Source organism: Balaenoptera musculus, chromosome 7 (genome assembly GCF_009873245.2).
Source record: "Balaenoptera musculus isolate JJ_BM4_2016_0621 chromosome 7, mBalMus1.pri.v3, whole genome shotgun sequence".
Classification (NCBI taxonomy): domain Eukaryota; kingdom Metazoa; phylum Chordata; class Mammalia; order Artiodactyla; family Balaenopteridae; genus Balaenoptera; species Balaenoptera musculus.
In genome coordinates this window covers 112,663,063-112,689,067 of record NC_045791.1, presented here as the reverse complement: position 1 = coordinate 112,689,067, position 26,005 = coordinate 112,663,063, and the positions used below count along the sequence as shown (strand labels likewise).

Sequence of the window (26,005 nt, the reverse complement as noted above, 5' to 3'; positions counted from 1 at the left end):
GGAGGAGGGTGCATGGGAGCCGTGAGGCGGGAGAGGTAACTGAAGGCCTTTCACGTCCCCGTGAGGATGCTGGCGCCCCATCTTCGCTTCTGAACGAGGAAGGGAGACATGTCCCATCTGATTAGCAGTGACCCTGGATGCCGTCCACACAGGGCTTGGCCACACCCTGGCGCTCTCAAACCATCCCGGCTCCTGTCCCAAGGGTGGGCCCTCACTCACCCAGGCTCTGGGGAGCCCCCCAGACCACCTGTCTCACCCTCGTACAGATGGGGACCCTGAGGCAGACAGTCAGTGGCAGAGCCAGCTCCAGAACCTGAACACCACAGTGCCCTCCTTTCTGCTCCGGGGGCAGGTGCGACTTCATGACTGTGCCACCCCTCCCGGGCCTCCTGACGGCACCTCCTCCCTCCCCCCGGTGCCTCTCCCTTCCCCCTCTCCCCCTCAGACCTCCCCACTTTGGAACCTTAAACCATAAGCACCTCTACAAAACCCGTGGGTGGAGAAGGTGTGGGGGGGGGAGGGGAGGACGCAGGACACAGAGGGCCCAGGGAGCCAGCACTCCCTCTGCAGTTACTAGAGCAGCCAGTTAGACTGTGAAGCTCCTACTTCTGAAGACGTCAGAGAGCCACGGAAGCAGTGGGGTAGATGGGCCGACACTCAGGGAGAGGTGAGCGGCAGGGCGTCCTGGGCTGGGGGTGGGTGCTCTGAGTTTGGAAGATCAGCGACAGAGCATTTTATAGCTGCCTGGGAATGGAGCGACCCTCAAAACAGAGCCGGTTTCTCAGCTATTATCATTTCAAAAACGGTAATAGCTTCCCAACACATCAAATACCTAGGAGCCAATGTGATAACAAAATATGTGCAAGACCGCTCCGTTGAGAACTATGTTGAGTAAAATTAGCAAAAACGTAAATGGAAGAATGGAAGACGATATTGTAAAGACGTCAGTCCTCCTCAAATTAATCTGCAGATTCAATAAAATCCCAATCCAAATCCCAGCAGGGTTTTTAGTTTGTAGAAATTAACAAACTGATTCTAAAATTCATATGGAAGAGTCAAAAGTATGTAGGGAATCGTGAAGAAAGACGAAGCTTATGCTCCCAGACGTAACGACACGTCACAGAGCCACAGCGAAGAAGACAGGGTAGCACTGGTATAAGGACCAACTGACCAGCGGAAGAGGTCACGAACTCTGGAAGTACATATGCACACGTGCACATGCAGACACACGTGCACAGACACATGCACACACTGGTGAGTGACAAAGGTGACACACAGCGCAGTGGGGCGATGTTGGGATTTTCAGTCTGGGGCTAGGTCCACTGGCTATTCATATGGAAGGCAATGCGTGGTGGTCTCTACCTCACACCATACACAGAGGTCAGTTCCGAACGGATTGCAGATTTAACTGTGAAAGTAACACAATAAAGCTTTTAAGAGAAAACATAGAAGAACCTCTTTGTGCCTTGGAGTAGGCAAAGTGTGTTTCTTAAATAGCACACAAGCAGCACTAACCTAAGGTGGAAAATGGACGGATTGTGCCGTATTAAAGTTATGAACCGTTCCTCAAAGGCACCATTACAGGAGTGAAAAGGCCACCCACAGGAGATATTTGCAATGCACGTATTCAATAAAGGACTTGTTTCCAGATTATGCAATCAAATCCAAATCAATAATAAGAGAAGGCACCCCAAGAGAAAAACGGGCACATTGTAGAGCAGACACTTCACAAAGGAAGATGTCTGGAGGGCCAATAAACACAGGGAAATGTGCTCAGTTTCATTAGTCATCGGGTAAATGATAGTTAAAACCATAATGCAATACCACGCAATACTACTGTGCATTTGCCATAACGGCTAAATAGGAAATGACAGGAAATGCCAAGTGTTGGCCACGATGTGTGGCAGCCCCTCACACACTGTAAATCCATACAGCCACTTAGGAGACCTGTTGGCAGTATTCACTGAAGCTGGATGTACACAGATCTGTGACCCAGCACTGCTATGGCTGGGTGTGCACCCGACAGAAACATATACGTATGGCTCCCAAAGATAATGTAGCAGAATGTTCGTGGCGGTGCTGTTCATGAAACCACTCAAATGGCCATTAGCTATGAAATGAACACCAAGCGCAGCATATTCACACACTCGAGTGTACAGCAAACGATAACGACGTGCTGCATTCCGGGTGAATTTCACAAACGTGGTGTAGTACAAAGAGAGTGTGTGTGTATACACACGCACGTATATGGCTCCACTTCTATAAGGTTCCCAAGCGGGCAAGGCTAATCTATGCTGGGGCAGGGGGCCTCTGGCATTCTGATAACGCTCTACTGGGGAGGGTGCTAGTCACACGATGGGCTCCGTTAAGCTGCACACTTAGGACGTCTGCACGTTTTTGTATGCATGCAATACTTCAACCAAAATTAAAAAAGAAACTCCAGTGACTTTTCATCTCAAAGGCCAGTTTCTAGAATATGGGGCTCCGCTGTCAGCCCCACACTTTGAGGACAATGACTTTCCATCCATTCTCCAAGCTACCACCCGTCCACCACTCCCACCCGCGCACTCGACCGTCTACCACCATCTGTACGAAAGCCCCTTCCCCCACCCACCCGAACGTCCCTTTGTCCCTTCGTCTGCTAATCCTGAGCTCGGCAGACTCGATCTGTTGGCCAAATCCAGGCCTGCCGCTTGTTCATAAGTAAAGCTTTCTTGGAAAATAACCACATCCATTTGCTCACACACTGTCTGTGACCCCCTTCATGCTCCAATGTCAGAGCTGAATAGTTGCTACAGAAACTTTATGATTTGCAAAGCCTAACGTATCAGTCATCTGGCCCCCTCCAGAAAAAGTTTGCCAGCCTCTGCTTTAATCCATATATCTACTCATCCCACCCCCCCATCCCACCCCATCCCATCCTATCCCATCCCACCCACCCCCACCTCATCCCATACCATCTTCTCTCTTGTACTAAGGACATTGCTCCAGCAATCCTTCCTTATTGCTTACGTATCAGTTATTTTTCTCTCTATCAGACCATTCTTGTCGACACAAACTGTCATAATTTATCCTCGCCTTAAAAAAATGTATTGCCCCTACACGTCCCACGAGGTACCCTTGTGGTCAATGTCACCCATGACCTCCACGTTGTTGAATGCCGTGGTCCACCGTCTCCTCTTTGATTGACCTACTAGCAGCACTTTGTGCTGGCGATCTTTTCTCCTGCCTGAAACTCTCCCCTCACGAGGTTTCCAGACATCGCCCTCTCCCAGTCACTCTCACCTCCTTGGCCTCCCCATCTTGGTCCCCTTGGCTGGTTCCTTCTCGCCTCCCCCATCTTTAGGTGTGGGTGTACAGTCTTTTCCTGGGTACAGTCTCCCCTTGGGATCTCACCCAGTGACCCACATGCCAACAGCCCCGGACGTCTAGTCCGGGGGTCTAGTCTAGTCCCAGCATGGAGCTCTTCCCTGAAACCAGATCCAGGCGTCCGTTTGCCTCCCGACTGCCTCCGTGCGGACACTAATCAGCTTTTCCACTTTATGATGCTCAAAGCAAAACCTCTGAGCACAGGATAGTTAAACTAGATGTAAAGAAAAACTTGAAAATCTCTATATGTTTGAAAACTAAGGTATTTATACCTTTAGATAATCCAGGGATAAAATAAGAAACCACAGTGGAAATTAGAAAACAGTTTGAACTGGGTAATAATGAAACTTATTATATCAAAATTTATGGGATACAGCTAAAGCCTTGTTTAGAAGGAAATGCATACATTGAAGAAGAAAGTGGGAATGTAAAATGATGCCGCCACTATGGAAAACAGTATGAAGGTTCCTCAAATTAAACACGGGATTACCATAGGATCCAGCAATCCCACTTCCGGGTATACACCCAAAAGAGGTGAAAGCAGGGATTTGAACAGATATTTGCAGCACTATTAACAACAGCCAAAGGTGGAAACAACTCAACTATCCATGAACATATGAATGGATTAACAAAATGTGGCCCATCTGTACGATGGAATATTATTCAGCCTTAGAAAGGAAGGACCTTCTGACACTGGCTACAGCATGGATGATCCTTTAGGACATAATACTAAGTGAAATAAGCCAGACACAAAAAGGCAAATATCGTATGATTCCACTCATATGAGGTCCCTAGAGGAGTGAGATTCATAGAGATAGAGAGGAGGATGGTGGGTGCCAGGGCTGGGGGAGGGGGAGGAGGAGTTAGTGTTTAGCGGGGACAGAGTTTCAGTTTGGGAAGATGAAAAACGTTCTGGAGTTGGATGGTGGTTATGCCGCACAATGTGAGTGTACTTAATGCCATTGAGCTCTACACTTAAAAATGATGAAAATGGTAAATTTTATGTATATATAATTTACCAGAGTTTTTTAAGTAAAAAAAATTGTTTAAACAAAGAAGGCTGCAGATCAATGAACTAAGCATGCATCTCAAAAAATTAAAAGAACAACAACCCAAGGAACTAAAAAGCAAAGGAATAATAAATATATAAATCAATGAAATAGAAGACAAAAATACCGTAAAGAGGATCCACAATGACCAGTATCATCAGTGAAAAAGGAGGTGTCAATTCGGGGTGACCAACTCATCCCAGCCTGCCAGGGACTTCCTCAGATTGGGTCCTGGGTGACCCCTGGGTCTCAAACCCCTCAACGCTCAGGGGCAGGTGGTTACCCGGCTTCACATCCTCAGACTTCAAGAAGACAGTAAGAGGATATTGGGAACAACTTTTGGCAGTAAATTTGAAAATTTAGATGTAATGGACAAGTTCTTAGAAAAATACCTTTAATCAAAACCTAACCCAGGGCTTCCCTGGTGGCGCAGTGGTTGAGAATCCACCTGCCAATGCAGGGGACGCGGGTTCGAGCCCTGGTTTGGGAAGATCCCACATGCCGCAGAGCAACTGGGCCCGTGAGCCACAACTACTGAGCCTGCGCGTCTGGAGCCTGTGCTCCGCAACAAGAGAGGCCGCGATAGTGAGAGGCCCGCGCACGGCGATGAAGAGTGGCCCCCGCTCACCGCAACTAGAGAAAGCCCTCGCACAGAAACGAAGACCCAACACAGCCATAAATAAATAAATAAATAAATAAATTTATTAAAAAAAAAAAAAAAAAAAACAAAAAAACCTAACCCAAAAGAGAGAGTGAAAATTCCTGAAGCTTCTAGAGGAACGGGGTCCAGAATTACAAATCTTCCTGCCCATCGGCCTTCTCCACCGCCTCTGCGTCCAGACCCTCAGAGAATGCATCTGTAAGGGTGGGCCGGGGCCGGGGTTGACAGGGGCAGCAGCTCCGGCTGCAGCAAGCGGGGTGTCAGGAGCTCCTCTGGGCAGGGGAGCGCATTCAGGCCTGGTCCCACAGGAGCCCCCATCCTCAAGCCACGCCTTGCCCAGACTCCTCGGTTTCCCCGTCTGTAGCTGGAGGGGCTGGAGGATGCCCCCCTCCTCCCCCTCCGGACGGGCCTATCTGGGCATCTTGAGGCGCCTGCCTGCCTGCTCAGCCCTGGAGTAATTGCACCGCGATCTCCATCACCGTGGTGCAGACAACAGGTGTTGGCTGGGCGGGTGGAGCGGACCTCGGCCAGGGCTCCCCGTGGCTTTTAGATGACGGTTTCCCACGGGCAGCGGGAGTTGGGGGGCAGCCACTTTTGCCAAGCACCAATGCCCACTGCCGGATCTCAGCTCCGTCCTGTGTTTCTCCCTCAAACCGGCCTGTAACCATAGCAACTTGCTTCAACTCTCGAGCCTCTATTTTCCTGGAACCCAAAGGGGTGGTAGAATCCTCACAGGCTGAGGGGGTACCTGGCTTGGAAACTGGCGTGAAAGTGGCCCTCCCTCCCCTGACCCCCCCACCGGCCCTCATGGTCACCGGCACCCAGGACCTCGCAGAGCTGGGCCTCACGGGAGCTGGACAGAGAAAGTCACCCCACCCAGGGCCATCTTGTCAGTCTTGCTGGTGCCCTTGTCGTGGTCTGTCCTGCGTGGGCACCTGTGTGTGTGTGTGTGTGCGCGTGTGCACGTGTGGTGGCTCCGCCATGCTATTTAATTACGGGGACAACTGTGGGCAATTACTTTTCTGTGGTGACCTGTTTGCACAGGGCCATGTCACCCCCCTCACACAGCGTAGTTTTGAGGTTCTAATAACTGGGTTGATAAACAACTCTGAGTCAGCTGGTTCCCAGGGGTTCGCTGGGGTCCCTGAGGGGTGAATCAGGGTGGGGACTGTCTGTCTGTGATGGCCGGCGGGGGGCACTTAAGGGGGTGGGGTGGCAGGGCCGGGCACGGGCACGGGGCTGGAAGTAGGGAGTGACGAGGAGGGGGCGTGGGGTAATTCCCAGTAGTTATCGTTGTAGCTGCTGTTTTTGTTATGCAGGTGGGTGCTGTGAAGGAAAACTGAACCAGCACTTCTGGAGCTCACAGAGTAGACACTGGGCACGGACCACCCCCAACGGGTGCACGTCTCTCCAGGGAAGCCCCCGCTGATTCCCACACCTGGCCCCAAGGCAGTAGTGAACTAGACCCCAGAAGGTCGGGGTGGGAGGGTCCTCCCTGCCCCACCCCCAGCGTGCAGGCAGCAAGCCTGAGGCCCAGAGAGGGGGGCTGACAGCCCGAGCCCACACAGCGCGGAGCAGGGAGGTTGGGCCTGGGGCGCGGGTCCCCGGCCCCCAGTTCAGTCTCTCCCAGGCTCCTGTCCCGAGCAGAGTCTGCACGTGTGTGCGCCTGTGTGTAAGGACGCCTGTGTGTGCGTGTGCATGCTTGTGTGGTGCTCACGCTGGCCACGTGAACACGTGGAAGGTGCCCCTTGGAGCCGGGGGGGTGTAGCCTCTCTGTGTAGGGTCCTTTCCCTCCCAAGGTGCCCTTGGGGCCTCCTCCCAGCAGGGTGCCCTTGGGGCCTGCTCCCAGCAGGGTGCACTTGGGGGCCTCCTCCCAGCAGGGTGCCGGAGGACAGCCACGCCACTCACCTGGATCACAGCGTCCAGCCCCGGCCGGGACCGCTCGGCAGAGCCCCCGTTGCCAGGCTCGCTGGAGGTGGAACTCATCGTGGGCTGGGGCACAGGACCCAAGGGAAAGCAGGGACTCTGCTGCCGGTGAGTTTCCTCCTGGGACCCTGGCCGGGCCAGGACCTCCTTCTGTGCGCCGACCCCGCACCTGGGCAGCACCTGGCTCCTCTGTCCTGGGCGCCCAGCTGCCCTCTCTGGGTTGGCGGGACAGCGTGGCTGACTGAGCCCGTAGGCGTTGCTGCGGCAACCGCGACGCTGAGGGCTGGTTTTCCCTGGAAACAGGAGTGCAGGCCCCGTTGCCACGGGGACTAACGAACGCTGTTGTCCAGAAGCCGTTCCCCAGGAGACCTGGAGAGGCGCTGGGTGAAGCCCTCCACGTGAGCGACCACACCCGGGCGACCGGCCTCTCCCCCAGGCCCCCAGCCCTGCAGGGAAGGACCCTCAGCCCTCCACTGGGCAGCTGCCCCAGGAGGAGTTGTGTGCTTGGCGGCCACACACCAGGTAGAGGAGGCGTGCAGACCACGGGTCCTTCCTGATTGAGACTCATAAACTATGACTCTTTTCCGAGCATTTGCAAAGGAACTTGAGTGCAGTAGTGCAATGCCGTGTAACAGGTGGGCAGACTGAGCCTGCGGAGGGGAGGTCACCTGCCCAAGGACCAGAGGAGACCCCCGTCTTCCTAAGTCGCCCTTGGACGCGCCTTCTGGAATCTGGTTTCCCTCTGGAGCCCTTTCAGGGTGACCTGCCCCATGGGTCGTGTGTTTCATACTTGCCACGGGAAGTTCACTTCTCCCTCACCTGAGCCTCCCCGGAACCACACAGAGCATTGGCAACAGCTGACCCGTCGGGGGTGGTGATGGGTGAGGAGAAGGGAGGGATCGGGGCTGTCCCTGCAGACCCAGAGCTCTGTCCTCCCCAGCCTTGGCCTCTGCAGTGAGCCTGGCACCCCAGTGTTCCCTCCCCACTCATTGCCCTCAGGGGATCCTCCTTCAAATCTGGACCTTTCCCAGCCGGGCTAATGCCGACAGGAGTCCCTCTTGGAAACGGGCAGCCTCAGGAGGCGGGCCCTGCAGCCGGGAGTGACAGCCCCCCTAATAAAAGGAGGTCAGTTCGGGGCCCTGGGGACGGGGGTGGTCCCCAGACTCCCAGAGACCTGGGCTCTTCTGCGGCGGCTCAGGAGATAGAGGTGGCCTGCCGGGCAAGGCCAGAAGGGACCAGCAGTGAGGGTGGACACTTAGTGGGTCAGCATATCTGTCCCCAGGGGTGCCAGGGGCGAGACTGGCGGGGCCCAGGCCACTTCCTCAGAACCGAACTTCACGACGGTGGTGCCGTTGCTTAAAGGAAGCTCTCCCCGAGAAACGCGTGCCCTCTGTCTCCTCCTGGTGTCCTCAGGCTGCCCCCACCCCCTCCCCACCACCCGTGGGGAGAGCCACGAGCGTGCCCCACGCAGGGACAGGCCAGGCTCTTGGCCAGACACAGCCCTGCTGGGCATCCGGGGCTGCTGCGGGGCTCACCGGACAGTTCTGGGGGAAGGGGGGACAAAGCCATCTGACCATGGCCCCTCTGGATTAGTGGTGACTTCTGGCTTCCGAAGGTGCCAAGCTGAGGTCCAGATTCTGGCCGCCATGGCTGGGGCACCTGCCTGGCACCCAAGGCTGCCTCTAGCTCCTTGAGCCCTGGACCCCTGTGGGCCCCGAGGACTGAGCACCTGGGGAGCTGGGGAGGGGGCTGGGGAAGGGGCAGGCTCGGCACCTCCTGCTGCCCGGAGGCTGGGCCTCGTCTGCCCCCAGGGAGCTGGGCTCGGGGGTTGAAGAGTGTGACCCTGCCCTCTGGGGAGAGTTCCTACCTGGGGGGCTCAAAGGGGGGGCGCTCGGACAGTGGGGGGTGAGAGGCTGCAGGGGTGACGCAGGGACCCTGCCCCCTGGCACCTGCTCTCGTGTGGTGGGTACAGCGGAGCACCAGACTCTACATCACGGTGAAGACAGGAGCCCGGGGGAGGGTGCCTCCACCTGGGGCACCTGGGAAGTGTGGGGCTATCGGGGCATTAAAACTCTGCCACGAAAGTCCTCATCGTCAGAGCTGAGACGTAGGGGAAAATCTTCGTGGCCTTGGATTTGGCAATGATTTCTTGGATATGATACCGAAAGCACAGGCAACAACAAAACCAAAAATAATAAACTGGATAAACTAAAAACTTCTGTGCATCAAAGAAGCTATCAAGAGAGTGAAAAGGCAACCCTCAGAATGGGAGAAAATATTTGCAAATCATATACCTGATATCGGAATTAATGTCCAGAATATATGAAGAACTCCTACAACTCAACAACAGCAAACTCCAAACAACTCGATTTTAAAATGGGCAAAGGCCTTGAATAAACATCTATCTAAAGAAGACATATAAATGCCAATAACTCCATGAAAAGATGCTCAACATCACTAACCGTTATGGAAATGCAAATCAAAACCACAATGAGATATCACCTCACACCCATTAGGATGGCCACTATCAAAAAACCCCAGAAGGGACTTCCCTGGTGGTTCAGTGGTTAGGACTCCATGCTCTCACTGCTGAGGGCCCAGGTTCAATCCCTGGTCGGGGAACTAAGATCCCACAGGCCGTACAGCATGGCCAAAAAAAACCAACCAACCAACCAAACAAACAAACCAAAAGCCCCAGAAAATAACAAGTATTGGCAAGGATGTGGAGAAATCAAAATCCTTGTGCATTGTTGGTGGGAATAAAAAGTGGTGCAGATGCTATAGAAAATAGTATGGTGCGTCCTCAAAAAATTAAACATAGAATTACCACGTGATCCAGCAATTCCACCTCTGGGTATAAACCCAAAAGAATTGACAGCAGGGTCTCAAAGAGATATTTGTACCCTCGTGTTCATAGCAGTGTTCTTCACAACAGCCAAGTGTTCATTGATAGATGCATGCATAAGCAAAATGTGGTCTGTGCATACAATGGAACATTATTCAGCCAGAAGGGGTGAAGTACTGACACAGGCTACAGCATACGTGAACCTTGAAGACACTGTGCTAAATGAAATAAGCCAGCCACAAAAAGACAAACGCTCTATGATCGCATTCATATGTGGTCCTTAAAGCAGTCAAATTCATAGAGACAGACTGTAGAATGGGGTTTACCAGGGGCTGGGGGAGGGGGAGGGGGAGTGAGTGTTTAAGGGGGACCGAGTGTCAGTTTGGGAAGAAGAAGAGTTCTGGAGATGGATGGTGATCTTGGTGGCACGATGTGAATATTTTTAATGTCACTGAATTTACACTTAAAAATTGTTAAGATGGTAAAATTTATGTTATGTTTTTTGGTCACAATAAAAACATATCAAAAAGAAAAACAAAAACGACCCAAATCTGCCTGCAGCACCTGGGGATCAAATTCTTCTCCCCCACCTGGCAGCTTCAAAGGAGCCCTAGTAGCTTCTTTGGTCCGGGCTGTGCAATAGATGCCGCATTCTAGGGGAGGGTTGGGGTGACGCCGGTCTGGCCCTGGGCTGACTGGGCCTGTGCGACAGAGCTGGGTCACCCTGCATGACACCAGGTGACCATGTGGCTGCTCCCTGGGCCTGAGAGAACGTCGGCCCTGAGCCCCTTTCTCACCCCCCCTCCTCCCCACCCCTGTGCCGAGGCCCTTGGGACCCTCCTCTCCCCATAGACCCCTCCTGTCCCGTCCTGGGCTGTGGCCACCCCTGGCTTCCTTCCGCCTTGGAAAGCTTCGTGGCTCAGCTGTCTGCTCCCCACCTGGTGGGGGGGTTACCTTCCCGGTGACCCTGCTGGTCAGCCACATGCCTGCTTCTCCTTGGGCGGCCCGAGTGTTCACAAGCACCTGGACGGCTCACCTCCTCGGGGCTCCCCCCCGCAGCCCCCATTGGAGAGATTGATCCTCACATCCCGGCCTGCGCCCCCCTGCCCCCCGACACCACACGTGCATCTTGCATGTTGTGCAGAAACCGACCCGAGTGCCTCCCCAGGCGTCTCCATCAACCTTGGGGTCGATTGTCCCATCACCTCCTTCCACACCTAGTCCTGCAGTCTCCCTGCGTGTTTACGTCAGAGCTGGGCGCACGCTGAGAGCTGGGTCCCTGTGAGACAAGGCAGCAGGCTGGGTGGCCGCCCCCCCGGGGGCAGCCTGCCTCCCCTCCGCCCCCGGGCCCCTCCTAGCGGGTAGCAGTCTCCACACCCTCCGCCTGCCCCGTGCCAGCGAAGGGGGAGAGGCTGCCGTGCTGAGGAGCAGGCCCGCGCGGTGGTGATGGGTGGTCAGGAGGACAGCCCCTGGGCCACGGCGACCGGGAGCGGGGACAGATCCTGGCTGCCAGGGCTCACGTCCTGTAACCCGGGGGAAATGCTTTCCCAGGAAATCACTGGGATCCAGGGGCTCCAGCCCCAGGGGCATCACTGTGCAGGAGTCTGACGTCCAGTAACGGGGGACAGCAGGCGACTTGGGATGCGGCCCAAATGAGCCGGGAACCGAGGGGCCAGGGCGGAGCGAGGCCACGCTGAGGCCAGAGTCCTCTCCTCCGTCTGACGCCGGCCAACCGGGGGCTGCTCTGGAGGGCAGCCAGGGCAGGGCCGCCACCTGTGTCCTTCCGGGGGCAAGCCCCTCGCCACCTGGATTGTCCCTCACCTGTGCCGAGCCCTCGCGGGGGCTGCCATTGTGCTCCCAGGATTCATTTCACGAGCCTGTTCAGGTGGAATGCGTGACCCCTTTCCCAGCACCTCTGGGAGCTCCTGAAATACAGGCTCCCGCGCTGCCCTGAGCTACACTGAGATGGAAGCAGCACAGACACGCGCAGGGCCGCCCGCCCAGGGCCGCCAAGGCCCACGGGGAGCTCTTCAGATCCGCCCGCGACGCTGAGCACGTCTTGTCCTCCCCTCACTCCCCGCTCCTCCCCGCTGGGGTCCCAGCGCTGTGGTCCTGGCGGCTGTGGCCCGAGGTACGTGGCTCCTCCGTGGTCTAATGCTGCCTGGCCGGCTGGGGTGGGCGCCTGCTTCCCCTCCGCCCTCGGCCCCGACTCTCTCGTCTCTCTCCCCGCTCTCCCGGCTGGGTCCTGGCAGGTCCAGACGGAGCTCACATCCAGCTTTCCTGGGGCCTCCACTCATTGTGCCTGCTGCGTGCCAGCCTCTGTGCCCACCCTGGCGTACACTGAGGAGGTCCACCCTGCCCCAGCCGCATGGAGCTTACCATCTGCTGGGGGCATTTACCACCCGTCCAGGGGCTGCAGGGGAAAGGACGTGGCCTGGCTCATCAGGGCTCCGATCAGAGCTGAGGTCTGGGAAAGCACGGGAGGGCAGCGGGCAGGGGCCGGGGCGGGGGAACGTGTGCAGAGGGGCCCGGGGTGGGGCAGCAAGGAACTGGCAGGAGACCAGTGTGCCACAGGAGGGGTCAGGGGTCAGCCAGGCAGGGCCTGCTGTCAGGCCAGGGGAGGAAGAGAGCCCTGTGAGCATGCAAGTACGAGACGGATGACACCAGAGGCGCGCGGTGGGGTCGGATTTCTTCCCCTTGGGTGGGCAGGCTCTGGAGGCTCAGGGCCGTGGCCGGGAGGCCCGGGGAGGAGCGGTGTGGGGCTGAGGAGGGGTGGCTATGGGTGGAGGTGTGCACGCAGGGAGGGGCGAGCAGACCCAGGACTAACTGGGCAGAAGGAGGGCGACCTCGAGATGGGAGCGGGGGGTGGGAGAACCCTCTGGGGGCAGACTGGAGACGCACGTTGAGCTTGCTGGGTACAAGGTGCCTGAGACGTCTGAGGGCAGATGGGCCTGGTCCTGGGGCCACAGGAGCAGGGGTGTCAGCAAAGGGCGATGATGGACACGCACGGCAAGGGAGAGGAGACCACACAGGAGGGAGAGTGGACGGCCAGCCTCAGGAACTTCAATGTCCCCGGCCGGGGGAACGGGGCTCCAGGGGCCAAGAGAGGAGCGCTCCCCGGGCACAGGGCTACCCCTGAGCCGGGAGCAGATACCTAGTGGGGCCCATTGGGCGTGGAGCTGGGCCTTCCTCTAAGCTCAGAGCCCCTTGGCGCTTTGGGTACACAAAGTGTCGCCAGGTCTCCTGGGCAAATTCAGGAGAATTGTGAGATTCCTGGGAAAGTGAAGCTGGAGGAATGTGAGAGTCATCGAATCACAGACAGTGGAGCCAAGGTGCAGACAGGGCCCCATGCCTGAGGGTCAGGGTCAGGAAGGAGGGACCCCAGTTCCTCTGCAGCAGTGCCCCCTCCCTGCAGGTCAGAGTCCCATAGAGACAGAGGGGCCGTGGCAGACGGCTGGGCAGGTGCTGGAGGGGGCGGCAGGGCGAGGCTTCCCAGCCCGGCCGGGCGGTCCCAAGGAGACTGTCCCCGGAACCAGGCTGGGTCCAGCTCCAGGCTCAGGTGGTGACAGCCCCTCTCAGGCGGAAGGGCAGGCAGGGTGGGAGGTGGGCACCTCCAGGGTCCGAGGGCCTGGGGCTGGGGGCCAGGGGCCGGACACACACCCTGCAGGGGGAGGTAGCAGGATACTCACCGGCACTTGGGAGGGCACCAAGTTTGAGGCTGCTGCTTTAAGAGGGCACAGGTGCCTGAGGGGATATCCAGGTTGCTATGGAAACAGCCCCAGCCTGACCCACAGTGGGGTCTCGGGCAGCCATCGCCCTGCCTTACCTTTCTCATCTGAGCAGTGAGGATGCCACATGTCCCACCCAGTTTTGGGGGGAGGCCCCAACGTCACAGAGACCCCGTGGCTGCTGCTACTGGGATGAGGGTGGAAAGGGGGGCACCAGGGACAGCACAGCAGCGGGGAGGCCAGGCCCAGGAGGGGCGAAGTCCTGAGCCTGAATGTGCCTGGGAGGGGGGGTCTGTGTGACAGAAGGGAGGAGCCAGGCCCTGCCCCCTGCCCAATGCTCCTGTGACATTCCTAATTGTTGGTGACTGACTCACCCTCACTTCAGAGGCCTGGGCCCAGTTCAGCCATTTAACCCGCTGCACCCAGCCCGCCTGCCAGTCACCCGTGGGCACCTGTGGCCCCACCTGCGGACCTGCTGCTCACCTGGGCAGGCGCCTCTTCCCAGCCTGTCTGCAAAGCCGGCCTCAGAGCGGTCTGTGCAGGCTGCGCCCTCAGCCCTGGCCGCAGCCATGGCTGTGCAGGTGCCCCTGTGGCACCACTACCTGCAGGCCATCCGCTCGCGGGGGGCGCCCCGGGCCCGGGACTTCCAGCGCGCCGAGGACGTGCTGCTCTCGGTGCTGGAACAGGTGCGTGCCCTGGACCCCCGCCTCCTCGTGGACTACTCCCGGGGCCTGGAGGCCTTCCGGTTTGCCCTGCGCCCCTCACGGAGGTGCCCCAGTGGGTGGGCGCAGAGGGCCTCGTGATTGAGGAGGTGAGGGCTGCCGCCCGGGCGTCCCCGGGGAAGGGCCGGCCTGGAGCGGTGGATGACAGACGATGTCTTCAACACCCCCCGGAGGGCAGCGCCCAGTGCTGTGGCCACATCGTGCCCAGCGAGGTCCTGCAGGTCCCCAAGGACCTTCTGGTGGCGGCCGTCGTGAACCGCAAGCGCCACGGCCTCTTCACGCCACGTGCAGCCCGATCACTCCGTGCACGCGTGCTTGTGTGCGCGGGCGTGTGATTCCTCCGTGTGCACGTGTGTGCGACTGCAGGATAGTGAACGCATGTGTGCGTACACCCGTGCGTGTGCACACGTGTGAGTATATGTGTCGGTGCGTGCGCGTATGTGCACATGTGCACAGGTCTGTTTCCATGTATGGCTCAGTCGCTAATTGGCCTCTTGGCCCTGAGTGGGTTCTGTGGCCGGAAACTTTCAAGTGAGCCAGGGCTCTGGCCTCAGTCTCTCCCCTGGTTGCCTTGTCAATTGATCCGGTGGGTGGCGAGCGCCGGCGTGGGCAGTGCTCCTGGCAGACCCAGAAGTTATGGGCTTCCTTCCCGCCGGGGCTGCCAGGACCTCGAGGGCGTTGGAAGAACGGGCCAGCCTGCGCCGGGCCCAGCAGGGCGGGGACCCTGGGTGATGCAGCCCATCCTCCTGAGGGTCAGGGCAAAGGCGGCAGGGCTGGGAACCAAAACAGAATGTCCTGCTTCCCTTGGGAGGGGACAGGCATGTGGCAATGGTGGCTGCCACCTGGTATACGTGTGGCCCTCACACCTGCCGTGAGGTCAGCAGGAGGGGCTGGTCAGCCCGCCTGAGGGACGGTGAGCTGCCCTGGAGCTCAGGTCTGGCTGCACGTCCAGGCTCGGGCCCACTTGGTGCTGCAGGGACCTCAGCTACCTGGGCCCGGAGGACTAACCTTTCCCCAGGCTGCTTCCCGTGGGCTCTGGGGAAGCCCGGCATGTGTCTGCAGGCTGATGTGAGGGACCCCAACCCCAGAAGGGGTGGCTGCCAGCCCCGGCCCCTCCCCAGACCTGCCCAGTGACCTGGGGCAGGTGACCACCCTCTGGGGGCTGGTGACGAAAGTGCCCTTGTGGGGCGGCCGCAGCCCATCACGGGGAGCTCCTGAGCCCGGCCCCGCCGACAGCCTATCCGGTCATCCTCTGAGTCTTACAGTGACCTCAGGCAGCTCGGCAGGGGTCTTTCTCTCTTCTCCTGTCCCTCCCGGCCCTGTCACCTCCAGGCCTGGAGACGGACCCACCGGTTGGGGTGAGCTCTCAGTCTGAGCGGCCAGGCCCCTCCTTCCCATCCCCTAGGTCCCCGCCGTCCTCTTCCTGCTGGAAGCCACACCCAGGCCTAACTTCTCTGGGCCCGCAGGGAAGTTCCAGGCACTGCTTCCTGACACTTGCCTTAAAAGGGAAGCAGCGCCCCAGGTGACAGGGTTCAGGCTGCCGCCACCCTGGGAACTGGTGAGACCAGGGGGGCTGAGGTGGGGAGTGGCTGGGACAGTGGCAGGGGTGGCCGGCTGCCTTCCGAGCCACCTTTCTGTGAACAAAACGTGTGACCAAAGGTAGATAAGGAAATGAAACTGCCCGTGGTGGCTTTGCATGACAGGTGCCTCAGACATTGAACTGGGAGGGGCCGGGGATCACCGAGCCCCTTTCTTCCCTTAACTGATGGGGAGACTGAGGCCTCTGTGGGGAATGGAGTGGCCCAGGTGTGGCAGGGCCGGGACCTGCTCTGGGCTGGGTCCCAGGAGGTGGCCCAAGAGCCGCCCTGCAGGAGATTGTTGAGAAGGGGCCTGCGTACCGGGGGGCGGGCTCCTCCCTGCAGGACCCCCAGGGCGGTGGGTGGCCCAGGGCAGGCAGCGCAGGCTGTAGGACGGTGGGGAACCGGCTGCCAGGCTCACTAGCTGCGGAGACTGCTCTCTAAGGCGCATGTTGGGGACTCCCTTTGGGACGTGATGACATGCCATTCAAGCCTCAGCTGGTCAGTCCCCTGACCTCTGTCCCAGGCACCCTCTCTGGGCAGTGCTGGGGAGGGCAGGGGGCCGCTGTTCGTCAGGGCCTCGTGTAGGTGCCCCTCCCGGCCCCCTGAGAGATGCCCGCTCAGCCCGCCCTCCTCTCTCGGTGGTGTTCATTTGTTTGGGGGAGGGGATACCTGACGCAGGAGACCAGAGGGCCCTCACCTCCCCAGCCCCACCACCCCATGGAGCAGCCCCTCCTGGGTGGTCTGGGGAGTGGGTGCTGGGCTGGGCCCCATGGGGTCTGAGTCCGGGACCGGGGGAGGGAGTGGGAAGGACGTCAGCTCAAATGTGTTGTCCGCGGTAGCAGGAGGAGAAAGTTCTCGTGCAAGGCCTGGGGTGTCCAGTGGAATCCAAGGCCCCCTCCTGGATGAGGGCAAACCCAGCCAGCTCCTCCCAACCTAGGCCTGCAGGGACACTGTGCGTTCAGCCCTGGGGCCTGGCCCTGACCTTCACCTCCACGGCCCTTCTTACGAGGTGTGCCGCGGGCCGCGCCTGAGATGGGGGCTCTTGTGCATGGACCACACCGGGGCTCTCGGGGACACCTCGAGGAGCAGGAGGGGGCGGGAAGGAGCAAGCAGGTCTGATCAGCAGAAGTCCAGCCTCAGCCTGACCCTCCCGGGCTCTGGAGCTCAAGTGCCCACAGAGGCTGCCCCCTATCCCCAGAGGACCCTCACTGGCTACAGGCTGCTGGGAGGGTGGGGCCTGACTTCCAAACCCCGCCGGGCAAGGTGGCCCAGCAGCCAGGGCTGTCCTCTGCGGAGGGCCTTCTACGACCCACTGGGCACGGGCCCAGGAAAGAGATGCTGGGGCAACAAGGGCCCCCCCCCCGAGACGCTTCCAGAGGCCTGAGGAGGCACTGGGGTGCGTGGAGGCAGTGGGCGCAGCCTCAGAAACCAGCCACTTAGAGGGAAGGGTTAGAAACCTTGCTCCAGCAGAGAGCTGCGGGTCTCAGAGCTGCCTGGGGCCTTGGGGGTCCTGGAGGGGGGACCTGCGGGAAGCACCCGGCCCCTCCCTGTGGGGCCGCCCCACCCCGGGGTCAGGCAGGTGAGGGCCCTCGCACCCAGCCATGGGGCAGTGCCTGGGGACCACTGTCGGCGAGACCCTGCCCTGCAGAGCTGCTCCCCCCTGAGCCATGTCTCTCCTTCCGCAGAGAGGGCGGCCGCGAGGAGAGGCAGCCTGAGTGGCCGGGGCCCCTGGGCCCAGGCATGGAGCAGTGGGCAGGCACAGGTAGGCCTGGGGAGGCGCAGGCCTCGGGGGGCGGGGCGAGGAGGGTGAGGATGCTGCTGACCTGGGCACCCGCCAAGGGAAACCTCGGGGCAGGTGCCGCTGTCTCCCCGGGGCTGCGGAGCCGCAGAGCCAAACAGCATCCGCACCGTGCTAGCATGGGGGCCATGCGGCAAACACCAGACGCTGGGCGGCTTAAACGACAGAAACGTATTTCCTCAAAGTTCTGGAGGCCAGAGGTGCAAGGTCAAGGTGTCGGGGGGCTGGCTTCCCGAAGGGCCTTCCTGGGCTTAGAGATCTGCCCTCTGACTGCGTCCTCAGGTGGGCTTTTCTGTGCGTGCAGATCCCCAACGTCTGTTCTATAAGGACAGTCTCACGGGGTCAGGCCCACCCTCACGGCCTCAGCGCACCTTAACCCCCACTCGAGGGGCCTTGTGTCCAAATACAGTCACAGCCCGAGGTGCTGGGGGTTGGGGCTTCTGCACAGGAATTCTGGGGGACATGACGCAGCCCGCGTGACAGCCGTGCAGGGCTCCCCTGGGGGCGTAGCAGTTAGGAATCCGCCTGCCAGTGCAGGGGACACGGGGTCGAGCCCTGGTCCGGGAAGATGCCATGTGCCGCAGAGCAACTAAGCCCATGCGCCACAACTACTGAGCCTGCGTGCCTAGAGCCCGTACTCTGCAACAAGAAGCCATCGCAGTGAGAAGCCCGTGCACTGCAACGAAGAGTAGCCCCCGCTCGCCGCAACTAGAGAAAGCCCGTGAGCAGCAACAAAGACCCAACGCAGCCAAAATAAATAAATTTAACAAAAAACAAAAAAACCCAGCCGTGCAAGGACTTGGGGGCTCCGTCAGCCCTGTGCCTGGCTCAGGTTCCAGAAGGATGCAGGCCTGGGTGCGGGTGAGGGGTGGGGTCGGCCGGAGGAGCCTCAGGCTTCAGGTGGGGGAGGGCGGCATGGCTGAGCGGGCAGGAGGGCCGTGGACTGCGCAGGTGGAGGCTGGCATGGAAGAGGGGCTGGCACGGCGGGCGGCTCGTTGCAGGCTCTCTGAATGCGGACAGCCTCAGGGAAGAGCAGCTCGGCCCGTCCCTACTGGTGTCCAGCGGCTGGAGAACGATCTGCTTCAACGTGGTGCCCATGGTGCAGAGGAAGCTCAGGGTGCCCGCTCTGGAGGGGGCCCGGCTGGTGCCCGGCTTCCCCGAGGGCGGCCTGGAAAGGATCATCCGCCAAGAGGTGGCCCTGGTTCCGGCCAGCTGAGCATTGGAGGCAGGACGCCCCTCCCGGGTCTGTGAGGTCCTGGGGAGCCGGCAGGGAGGGGCCGTCATCCCGCTGCTCCCGCACTCCGGGCAGGAGGACCTGCGGGGTCCCCCTCCCGCCTCTGCCCTGGCACCTGTACAACGCTGCTATCACTGGGGTCTCGGGGAATTTGGCATCCGACCAGAATGCCCGCTCCCTGCTGCCAGCTTCACAGCTCTCGGAGCTTCGGGGAGGGGGGAGATGTGCCCTCTGTGCCCCGGGACGGGGTTGGGGGGGGTGTCTGTCAGGCAGCAAGGAGGGACTCGGAAGTATAGAGGGCTGCCCTGGACGGGACCCTTCACCACCCAGCCCAGTGCCTTCAATTCAGGTGGGAAAGCGGCAAACAGGTCAGGGGACTTGTCCAGGGCCACAGGGGTCCCTGGGGCAGCTGGGAGGGGTCCCCATGCAGCGAGGGTGGTCAGAGTCTAAGGAGAGGAATTATCACTGGGGTTTTGCTAGCGTCCTCCATCCGGATTGCCCTTCCCAGATGTGTGTCCCGGCCCTGAGGCCCCCATCTGGGGTGTCTAGCTGCAGATGCCCCTCCCCTGCCCAGCCCTGGAGCCCCAGCAGCCCCTCCTTGGGTCCCCAGTCTCCTCCCCAGTAGCCTGCCTGCAGGGAAGGGGAGCCCCCGCGTCCACGTCTGTGAGGGGAGGTGGGGGGCATGGGGCAGAGGCTGAGCTCCCCTGGACAACTCGAACCAAGGGCTGGGGACTGAGTCCCCTCCAGACCTGATACCAGCAGCTTGCGTGCAAGGTCACTGTGGTTTGTCCAGGGTAACTCACCCGCCAGCTCTCATGCCTGGGGTTACACTGTTAGGAATGTGACACGGTTGCAGTCAGCAGGGGTTGCTCTTACAGTCGAGTTGATTCTTGGAAGCGATAAGCTGGCTGTGCCCTCCTGTGGTTTTCTGCCATAGCGGAGTCCCAGCAGAGAGCCTGCAAGCCCCGCCCCCAGGGCTCCCCAGCTGAGCCACCTCTGCAGAGTAGGGGCGTGTCCAGGCTGACCACTGCCCACAGAGGAAAGGGAAGGGGTGAGCTGGGCAGTCACTTTCACAAGTAAATGGGGAATGGCCTTTCCTGTGCCCCGTCCGCCACAGACTCAGGGCACGCGGCCGATGGCCGTCCAGTATTGAGACCCTCAGAGAGGGGAGCCCGCAGGGCACCGTCCTCAGTTTCCGTCCCTCTGGTCCGCTCAGCGAGTGCCATTGGTGTGCAGTGCCCGAGCTCCGAGCCCTGCTGGAGGGCCAGATTCCAAGTGTGCAGCTGCTGGGGGCGGGGCAGCTGGGCTTCTCAAACGGGGCCTGCAGTGGAGACGTCACCCTGCCAGGCCGGGTGGCTCCGCCCAGGCCCCTGCCCGCGGACCAGGAGCTACTGCTTCACCCCGGGCCGGTCACAGTGGCACCTCCCTGTCCACACCAAGAGGGCTGGGCATGCCTGGGGGCACCCTGCCTCCCTCCACGCTCTGGGGCCTGAGCAGCTACGTGGAAAGTGGACTTTTCACACTTGACGGCTCATCAAGTGTACTTTCCGACAAGCACGTGGGTGTGGGCCGGGTGCAGCAGGCCATCCCCTGTCGTGGTCTCGGCCGTCTCACGGGGCTCAGAAGCTTCGATCCTGGCAAGGCCACAGGGGTTGGGGGGCGCTGTCTTCTCTGGGGATGAGCTGGGGATGCGGCCGCTTGGCCGCCTGACCAAGGCCCCAGTGCTGACCGAACATGGTGTGTCTGTCTGGGCTCCAGGATCTCCACTGACCACCTGCTCACCAGGCTGCTGGCTGTGCTGGGTTCCCTCCAGGGCCATCACCTGGACGGCCTCTCCATCCTGGACCGGGTCAACCACGAGATCTGACGAGAAGGCGGCGAGGGCCCGGGCCTGACCCTCGGCCACCTGAAGGTACGCGTGGGGGGGTGCCCCGTACCTGCTCGGCCTCCGCCGGGCCCGTGTCTGTAACCAGGGGCCGAGGCCAGGGGCACCCGGGTTGGACCCTCCTGCCGGCTCCCCCGGTGGACAGCCAGGACTGAGCTCTGTGTCAGAGGTCTCCGAGGCCTCCTCCGGGTTCCCAGGAAGTGAGACCGCAGCTCATGAGCGTGGCCATCGGGCTCAGGGCTCTGGGGCACCTCAGGCCGGCCTCCCCATCCTGGGGCTGGTATCCTCGGAGGCCGTCCTGGGCCTGGGTGCAGGTCTCCAATCAGACCGTGGGGCTGGGCTGCATAGAGTGGGCACTCCGGCCAGCTGGTGTCAGGCCTGGAAGCCCCTCTGTCCCCATGCCCCTGCCATCCGGGCCTGATCCACCCCACCCCGCATGGCCGTGAAGGGGAAGCAGCTGAGGCTGGGAGTCTGGGATCTCCGCTGAGAGTGAGCAGTGGGTGAGAGCTGCAGGTGCTGCCCCACGCCGGGCGTCGGGGTCAGAGAGGAGGCCGAGCTGGCAGGGAAGACGGCTCTGCAGCGAGTCCCCGTGTGCCCTACCCACCGCCCCTCTCAGGCCTTCAGCCCCACCCCTGAGGGGGTGCCAGCTGCTGAGGGGGTCCCGTGGGGTGGCACACACTGTGGTTCCTGAGCCCCTCAGTGAACGAGGGGTGACGGGGGTGTGGAAAGAGAGGGTGCAGCAGGGCACCTTGTGACAGGAAGGGACCCCGGCTGGTGGCTCAGGGTCTGGGGAAGAGAAGGTACTGGTGCGGGGTGGGGCAGGTAAGTCCATCCTGGTGGCTTCAGATGTATTCTGGGCCCAGGCATCCTGGGCACACAGACTAGGGCTGGGACGATGCCACAGGATAGGGCTCTTTGTGTAGGGCTGCAGGGCATCAGTAGGAGTTCGATGAAGGGTGGGGCACATGGGAAAAGCCCAGAGGATGGGTAGGAGCCTCAGAATCTCCTGAGAGGCATCCTGGGAAGCTGGTGTGGGGCCCTGGGGAGAAGAGAGGCTCCAGGGCGGGGGCAGCAGGCAGGGAGTGGCTGGGACTCGAGCTGGGACCAGGGGTGGCACGAAGGATGGGGATCGGTGGGGGTGGGCAGGGGGCTTCCAGGGTGGGGTGCAGGGTGGAGTGGGACAGCTTTGGTAAGGGCGGTGGGCTGCAGGTGGCCAGGTGTGAGGGTGGTGGGGGCCTGACCCGGCCATCCTGCCGCAGATTGTGATGCTACGGGCCGCATGCTCTTCCCGGCGCCCGAGGGCTGGGCGGAGCTGCAGGGCGCCGTGTACCGCCAGCTCATGGTGCTGCTCTGCTGTCTGGCCACCAGGAACCTGCCCCACTTCCTCTACCCCGAGCGGAACCTGCTGCAGGACTCCGGCCTGGACCTCAGTGCCCCCTCCCAGCGCGTGGAGCGCTTCGCCGGCCAGCCTGAGGCCTCCCTGCACATCTGTGTCACCCACCTGGGCCGCAGCCCCCGCCGCGAATTGGCAGCGGGGTCAAGGCGCTCCTGCAGCTGCCCGCCAGTGACCCCGCCTACTGGGTCACTGCCTACTTCGACGTCCTGCTGGACAAGGTGGGGGCAGGGCGGGGCCGGGTCACATGTGGGTGCGGGTGGAGGCCCGCTCCACGACCCCTGGTCAGGAGCCGAGGAAGGCGGGTCAGGTCAGTCCTCGGGACAGCGCAGCGAGAGCATCTGTCGGGGAAGATGTGCCTGCTGGGGTCAGATAAGCCATGAGTGCCCCCAACCACGGGGGGCCTCGAGGCCAGGGCCAGTCTCTGGGAACCAGGGTCGTCTGCGCCTGCCCCCTTTTCCAGCTGAACCTCCCGCAGACCCACACTGGACGAGTGCTCAGAGCCCCGCCTGCCCAGCCTGGGCCCCCCCGCAGCGGCCATGCCTGTTGGGCATTCAGGTGCTGTCTGCCAGCTGTCCCTCCTTGAGTGCCAAGATTCAACCAACTGGGCTCGGCCTCCCCTCTCCCACCCCACAGAGCCCCCTCTAGCTCCTGTCCCCCAGGGCCAACTCCCACCCTCCTTCCAGGGCACACGGGGCTGGGGTGGTGGTAGCGGGAGGGGTGATGCACGCTGAGCTCTCAACCAGCACCTGATGGGGCTTCCCCTGTGACGGGCCCATCCAGGGAAGGGCCAGAGGAGAGGGCCCCAGGCAGGTCCACCTGCAGGGAGGGCTGTGCAGGCAAAGACCCAGAGGCGGAAAGCCCAGAAGCCAGGGAGTGCGTGAAGTCCCACGCTGTGCCCGGGGCCCCGTCATGGCCCCCAGATGTCACCGTGACCCCTCTGTCTTGCCCCATCTGCAGTTCCAGGTCTTCAACGTCCAGGATGAGGACCAGATCTCGGCCATGCAGACCATCTTCCTGAAGACCAAGACCCAGGGTGCCGAGAATTGCTGAGCTGAGTGCCTGTCTCAGCACCCTCCGTCTGGCTACACTGCCCCATGGAGGCTCCTGGAACATTTGGAGACGGGAATGGGCTTCACCTAGAGTGGGTGGGGGGAGGGCGGAGGGCCTTTGTCCCCTGGGACCACCTGAGCCTGTCCAGGGAAGGCCCTGTGGGAGTCTGGGAGTGCTGGACAGTGGGTCTCCAGAGGTCCTGGGATGAAGGTGCCACGTACTTCACGGGACGGCTGTTGATCCATCCATATGATGTCATCAAGACTCTGAAAACCAAGAATCCGCGTGAGACCCGAGCTGGTCCCCACCCGCGTAGTACACTGATCCGCGTGATGAAATCTCGGTGTCTGATCTTGAGTACATCAGTGTGCTGCTTGTACACAGTGGAGACGCTACCTACTGCTTTTTGTGTATCTGCGGGGAGATTATTTTTCCTGGAAACATAAAAGTAGAAAAAGCTTGTATGCAGACAGGCAGTTCAACCCTCCCCCATTCTCCGTGAACGACCCCCTGCCCACCCCCGAATCCTCACCTTCTAGTTCATGAAGGAGACAACCGCAGCCGCACCACCAGCAGCTGCTGATGCTGTCACGCGAAGTCAGGCGGCTTCTCCTGGCATCTGATGCCAGCCCCTCCATCTCCTCTCTCTGCCCTACTTCCCACCTGCATTCTCTCATCACCTCACTGCAGACAGCCGGCAGCCTCTCACCCTCCACGTGTCCCAGCCAGCAGGCATTTTCTACTCTTCACTCTCCTTGCCTCTCAGTGACGTTACTCCTCAGATTCCGAGCCGCAGCCCACGCCCCGGGGTCCTGAGAAGGGCCTGCAGACCCTGAGCGAGTCCGTGTAGCAGCCACTTCCCTGAACCTCCTCCAGAAAGACCTGTGGCCACGGAGAGGACATGCTAGTTTCCCTGAAGGCTGTGGGACTCAGGACCAGAGTTGACACTAACACAAGGAGACAAAAAAATGCCATGATGCCCACTCCCCCCACCCCCTGCCATGAGGCAGGGGAGGTTGCAGAAGACATTATCTTGGTCCAATCTGATTTGTAATGGGTACAAAGTGTCCAGGCCCACCCTGTGGCCATTTCCTTGCTGTTTGAGGTATGTCGGGATGGATGGCTGTACTTAGCAGGAGTAAGAGCCACAGTGGTAGGAAAGGCCAAGGGGAAGCCTTTAAAACCACCTACTCCCGTGGCCAAAATTGTCCAGCAAAACATACTGTGTGCCAGTGCAGTATCAGGGCTTAGAGCCACCTTCAAAGACTGTGACTCACCAGGATGACCTCAGCAACAGATGGGTCAAAAATGAAATGCTTAGATATAAATCCAACAAAATATATCCAAGATCTATTAGAGAAAAACTACAAAACTCTGATGAACAAAACCAAAGAAGATAATAATAAATGGAGAAATATTTCATGTTCATGGATAGAAGACTCAGTATTGTCAAGATGTCAGTTCTTCCCAACTTGGTCTATAGATTCAATGCAATCCCAATCCCAGCAATTTATTTTGTGGATATCAACAAACTGATGTAATGTTTATGTGGAAAGAAAAAAGACCCAGAAGGCAACACAATATTAAAGTAGAAGAACAAAGTCGGAGCACCGACACTGTCAGACTTCAAGGTTTACTATAAAGCTACAGTAATCAAGACGGCAAGAGACTAGACGAATACATCAATGGAACAGAATAGAGAGCCTAGAAAGAGACCCATGTACGTAGTCAACTGATCTTTGACAGAGGAGCAAAGGCAATACAATGGCGCCAAGGTGGTCTCTTCCACAAATGGTGCTGGAATCCCTGGACATCCACGTGAAAAAAATGAGTCTAGACACAGACTTTACACCCTTAACAAAAATGAGCTCAAAATAGATCAGACAGCAAAATATAAAGCATAAAACTTTAAATCTCCTAGAAGGTAACAGGGGAGAAAACCCAAATAACCTTGGGTATGGTATTGACTTTTTGATACAACGCCAAAGGCATGAAGAAAGCAGTGGATAAGCTGGATGTCACTGAAATTAAAAACCTTCACTCCGTGAAAGACAATATCAAGAGAATGAGAAGACAAGCCACATAATGGGAGAAAAAATTTGCAAAACACACATCTGATAAAGGACTGTTATCTGAAATATGCAAAGAACTCTTAAAACTCAACAATAAGAAAAGAAACAACCTGACCAAAAAATGGGCCAATGGCCTTAACAGACACCTCACCAAAGAAAATGTGCAGATGGCAAATGAGCATATGAAAAGATGCTCCACATCATAGGTCATCAGGGAAACACAAGTTAAAGCGAGATACCACTATACATCCGTTAGCATGGCCCAAATCCAGAACACTGACAACACCCAATGCTGGCGAGGATGTGGAGCAACAGGAACTCTCATTCGTTGCTTCTGGAAATGCAGAATGGTACAGCCATTTTGGAAGACAATGTGGTGGTTTCTTGTAAAACTAAACATACTCTCACCATATGATCTAGCAATCACACCCCTTAGTATTTAACCAAAGCAGCTGAAAACTTATGTCTACACAAAAACCTGCATGCAGATGTTTATAGCAACTTTACTCATAGTTGCCAAAACCTGGAAGCAACTGAGATGTCCTTCAGTAGGCAAGTGGATAAATAAACTGTGGTCCATCCAGACAATGGAATATTATTCAGATTTAAAAAGAAATGAGCTATCAAGCCATGAAGACACATGGAGGAAGCTTAAATGCATATTATTAAGTGAAAGAAGCCAATCTGAAA

The 26,005-nt window shown here is 59.0% G+C and overlaps 2 protein-coding genes across 2 annotated transcripts in view; one reads left to right on the top strand and one right to left on the bottom strand.

Moving 5' to 3' along the window:
• CROCC2 (ciliary rootlet coiled-coil, rootletin family member 2) overlaps positions 1-7,065 on the bottom strand; it is a 75,220-nt gene extending 68,155 nt beyond the window's left edge. The window contains 1 exon segment of the mRNA XM_036857690.1: positions 6,988-7,065. Within this exon segment, the coding sequence (XP_036713585.1) occupies positions 6,988-7,065 (78 nt within the window).
• A 979-nt stretch (positions 7,066-8,044) lies between these two features.
• On the top strand, positions 8,045-24,120 carry MAB21L4 (mab-21 like 4). The gene is given in 11 exon segments (XM_036857689.1): positions 8,045-8,246; positions 14,005-14,340; positions 14,343-14,403; positions 14,405-14,463; positions 14,466-14,585; positions 18,680-18,900; positions 20,666-20,830; positions 21,824-21,839; positions 22,078-22,305; positions 22,308-22,411; positions 23,151-24,120. Coding segments are annotated over 11 exon segments (1,605 nt in total). The 3' UTR covers positions 23,244-24,120.
• The last annotated feature ends 1,885 nt before the right edge of the window (positions 24,121-26,005 follow it).